Source organism: Lipomyces tetrasporus (genome assembly GCF_029532465.1).
Source record: "Lipomyces tetrasporus strain NRRL Y-64009 chromosome Unknown POJ06scaffold_9, whole genome shotgun sequence".
NCBI classification, from domain to species: domain Eukaryota; kingdom Fungi; phylum Ascomycota; class Lipomycetes; order Lipomycetales; family Lipomycetaceae; genus Lipomyces; species Lipomyces tetrasporus.
This window is the reverse complement of record NW_026611604.1, coordinates 57,900-61,801: the sequence shown is the minus strand read 5'-3', so window position 1 is coordinate 61,801 and position 3,902 is coordinate 57,900. Positions and strand designations below refer to the sequence as shown.

Here is a 3,902-nt window from a genome sequence, read left to right as displayed (position 1 = left end):
ATGGGTTTTGATTACTTCATGAATCCCGTCGCGGAAAAGATCGGATGGTTTCCTAAGCATATGCCCAGAGAAGAACGTGTTCTTGTCCATAAGCTTGACTTCCTCATCTTGGTATTCGCATGCTTCTCGACTTGGGCTAATACTTTGGACGTGAATGCCATCTGTACGCTTCTTGCAATTCTACTGTCTTGACACTTTCCACTAACATAGTGTGTGGAGATAATGCATACGTGTCTGGTATGCTTGACGACCTTCAACTGGAAGGCAATAAGCTCAATTACCTTAATGCTGTGTGTATGTTTGATCGTAATTGTTATCTTGTTAAAGTCTAGTTACCTAATTACTTCGTAACTAGACTTTATTGGTACTATTGTCTTCCAGATCCCCAGTAATGCACTTCTTACGGTGCTTCCGTGAGTCTCTTTCTGGAAAACAATTCTAAGTATCATACAGCTAATGCCATCTTAACAGCGCTGAGTACTATATTCCTACTTGTGAAATTCTGTGGGGACTCTTCACATTGGGTACGGCGTTTGTGAAGAATTATAACCAACTGATGGTTATGAGATTCTTTGTTGGCGTGACTTCAACTCCTTGTTGGGTTTGCAACGTCGCTATCTTGAACTCTTGGTATAGAAAACAGGAGCTTGGAAAGCGCAACGCCGTATACTATTGTACTTGGCCCCTTGGATCTATGTTTTCCGGTTATCTCCAGAACGCTTGTCTTACGTTGGACGGCGTGGGTGGACTACAGGGTTGGCGATGGTTGTTCATCATGTGCACTATCATCACTCTTCCTATTTCATTTATCGGCATTTTTTTCTTTCCCAACGTTCCGTCTCGTTGCAATTCACGATGGTTAACTCCGCGCGAGAAAGAGTTGGCGCAAACTAGACTACTAGAAGAAGGTTTTGCTCCCAGCGTTGGACTTAACTGGAAAGTCATGAAGCGTGTCTTCACGGCTTGGCAGACTTGGGTTTTCTTGGTTCTTGCGAATCTCTTCTGGCAGACTCCCTATGCGGCGGGCACACCGTATTTGCTTTGGCTTAATGACGTTTTGTATCCTGCGCAAACTACTGCGGACATAAATATGGTGAACAATCTCAGCACTGCCGGTATGGCTATATCCATAGTGTCTGCCTTGTTCTTCGCATTTTATAGCGATTGGCGTGGAAACAGGTGGGATTCAATGTTTATGGCTGGCATCGTGGTCCTTGCCTGCAATGTTATTCTCCTAGTTTGGAATGTTTCGAACAGCGCGAAATTTTTTGCATTTATTGCTCTTGGATTCTGTAATGGTCCCATTAACCTGGTCATTGCATGGGTCGCCGAATCTCTAGCGTATGACTTAGAGGTTAGGACGATTGCCATCGCCGTTATTAATATGGGATGGGCCGTCTTGGCTTTGGTTCTGCCGTTGACGGTATGGCAAACTGTTGATGCACCCAGATATTGGACTGGATATATTTTTGTATGGTATTTTTATAATGTCGACAGTAAGTTATATTACTAACTGGTTATGTTTAGGCCGTTGTTATCAGTGCTTTAGAAGTGGTTTTGATCCCACTCCCGATCTACCTGGAGCGCAGAGACAAGAGACTGGGTCTTCACCAGATTGAAAAGGCAACTGTTATTTCCACTGGACTTGACGACCTTTCTGAGGTTTATGATCAAAATTCGCCTTCTGAGAAAGACGCTGAGAAACATAATGGAGTCGTTGTCGTCACCGAAGTTTAGAACAGCTAACAGTTTTCTATACTTACACATTGAGGTATTCAATTACGATACTGTATTTATTATACCTAGAATTATAAGGACATTTTGGAAATACAGTCGATCGTGGACTTTCAGAGGGCTGAAACAGGATGGCGGGGGCTGGCTTATTTCCTCCATATGCTCAAGACACAGGTAACAGGTTACCTGACGCCAATTTTATTTGTAAATTTCCGTACCCGCCCCACACTCTCAACACACCAATTTATTTTCACAAACTTGGGGAAATTATACCCTAAAAAAATAAAACTGGTAATGTACTTCATATGCGAGTGAGCCACCCAAGCGAGTGAGCTACGCCATAATAAAACGTAGGGTTAGGGTAAGTCCGGCTCCTAAAGGAGATGATTGTCTATCAAGCGCAAGAACAATGGGACCATGCAGAGTGTCTTAGCACTCAGTTTAAATTTTCGTGGCAAACTCATCTCGGCCGCTGAAGGCGGGAGGCAAAGAAGTATCAGTATCCCAGTGCGCGAGGCTATCTACCATATTCCGCCTCGGCACTAGCTCACCAATATGTGCAGATGGACTACGCCGACTTAAATGCGTTTGTAAACGACCTAGAGACGGTCGAATTTAGTGATTACTCATTCCGTGAAGCGAGCTCTTCACCAGCAATATTGATAGTAATTTGAGTCCGACTTGTACGATGCCACTGAATCACTTATGATGTTATGCGCGATGAGTTGAAGAACCGGTGCATTTCCTGTAAGCATTCAGGATACCGGACCATTTGGATTGATAATATGGGTCGGTGTAAGCCTGTGAGGTGCGTTATTGAATTGTAGCCCTACCGCAAGAGGTTTAGCATTGTGTTAGTGGACGATGTGTTGGCGAGCGTGGTGAGAACCAAAAGGTTACTGAGATAAACTCTAACTCACAGCGCCAGGGCCGGGTTCGTAGAAACAGAGCCCTAACCTTAGGCACTTTGGTGGGAATTAATGCTACGACTGTGCCAACTCCCCTGTCGTTTATGTATACAAAACTAAATCTTGTTATTTTGGAAATTCTTGCTAGTAAGTATATCATAGTCGCGACCACCCAGTAATGTCTATGTCGCTCAACGGCGCAGTTGCTTAAGGTTTATTTTTATGTCGCACAGATCGGTGGAAATCCGTCAAAAACAAGAAAAATAAATAGACCGGAGGATTGCTATGGCATGAAGGGAAAATACATAGAATACCAAACGGGTCAATGGGGTAAGACAAACGAATAAAACATCAGGACAAGGTCTGGCTTGTCACGGACAAGATCAGAAGACAATAGTTGAGACGAAAGTGTGATCATCATGTCGAACCTTCCGGACATTCCATGGAAGGACGATGAAAATGATGACGAACCGCTTCCATTCGTTCGGGACGAGAGGATGCGAACAACTGCAATATGTCAGGTCTGGCTTAGATAAAGAGAAATGTCACGAAATCCGACTGGCCAAGACTCAAAGGAGATTTCAAACGCTTGTTTTATGGTGATGCTACGAACAAGACTGTCGTGTTCGTCGCATCAGCATATTACGACTAGCGCTGCAAGGACCAGTAATCGGCAAAGAAGTTCTGCTCTCGATGTTCGTTCGCGAATATTTCGAACGGTCAATGATTTGGTGGAATATGAGTTACTCGCCTCATTTGACCGTGCGAACAACTTTATCAAGACCTTACCAAAGGATATTTTTCGAGGAGTTAACGAAATAGATTCCTAAGCGCATGCACTGGCTCCGCGGAGACAAGACGAATAAAGATGAGCAGAAAGGTCTAAAAGACATCTGACTCACTATGAGGACACCATGGATGAGGACGATGATTATGCGATTTGTCAAGGTGTCCTGATCCAATCCGAAATACAGGATGGGACAAAAGCGAAGTTGGGAAAGAAATTAGATAGTGGATATAAAGACTTGTTAGCGAAGGAAGGTTAAAACCTGAAGACTCGAATGGCACAAATGCAACAAGCTGGTTTCGTGAACACCGATACCCTGAAAGCTCGCTTTGTTCCTCTTTGTGTACCCTGTAATTCGCCCGAACGTAACAAACGTCAATGTCAGCTTCTCGAGTTCAACATTAGACACGGCATCGTCAATTATGGCAAAAGTGCAACATAATTACCGCAAATATTAACGGATTCCAATTTCG

The 3,902-nt window shown here is 43.8% G+C and overlaps 1 protein-coding gene across 1 annotated transcript; it reads left to right on the top strand.

The window, feature by feature from the left end:
* POJ06DRAFT_292730 (major facilitator superfamily domain-containing protein) lies at nt 1–1,769 on the top strand (the record flags this gene model as incomplete). Its single annotated transcript, XM_056190406.1, has 5 exons — nt 1–163; nt 220–294; nt 356–413; nt 472–1,471; nt 1,528–1,769. The coding sequence occupies 5 exons, from the start codon at nt 1–3 to the stop codon at nt 1,735–1,737; spliced, it is 1,506 nt and encodes a 501-aa protein (XP_056041555.1). The 3' UTR covers nt 1,738–1,769.
* Nucleotides 1,770–3,902: the final 2,133 nt, after the last annotated feature.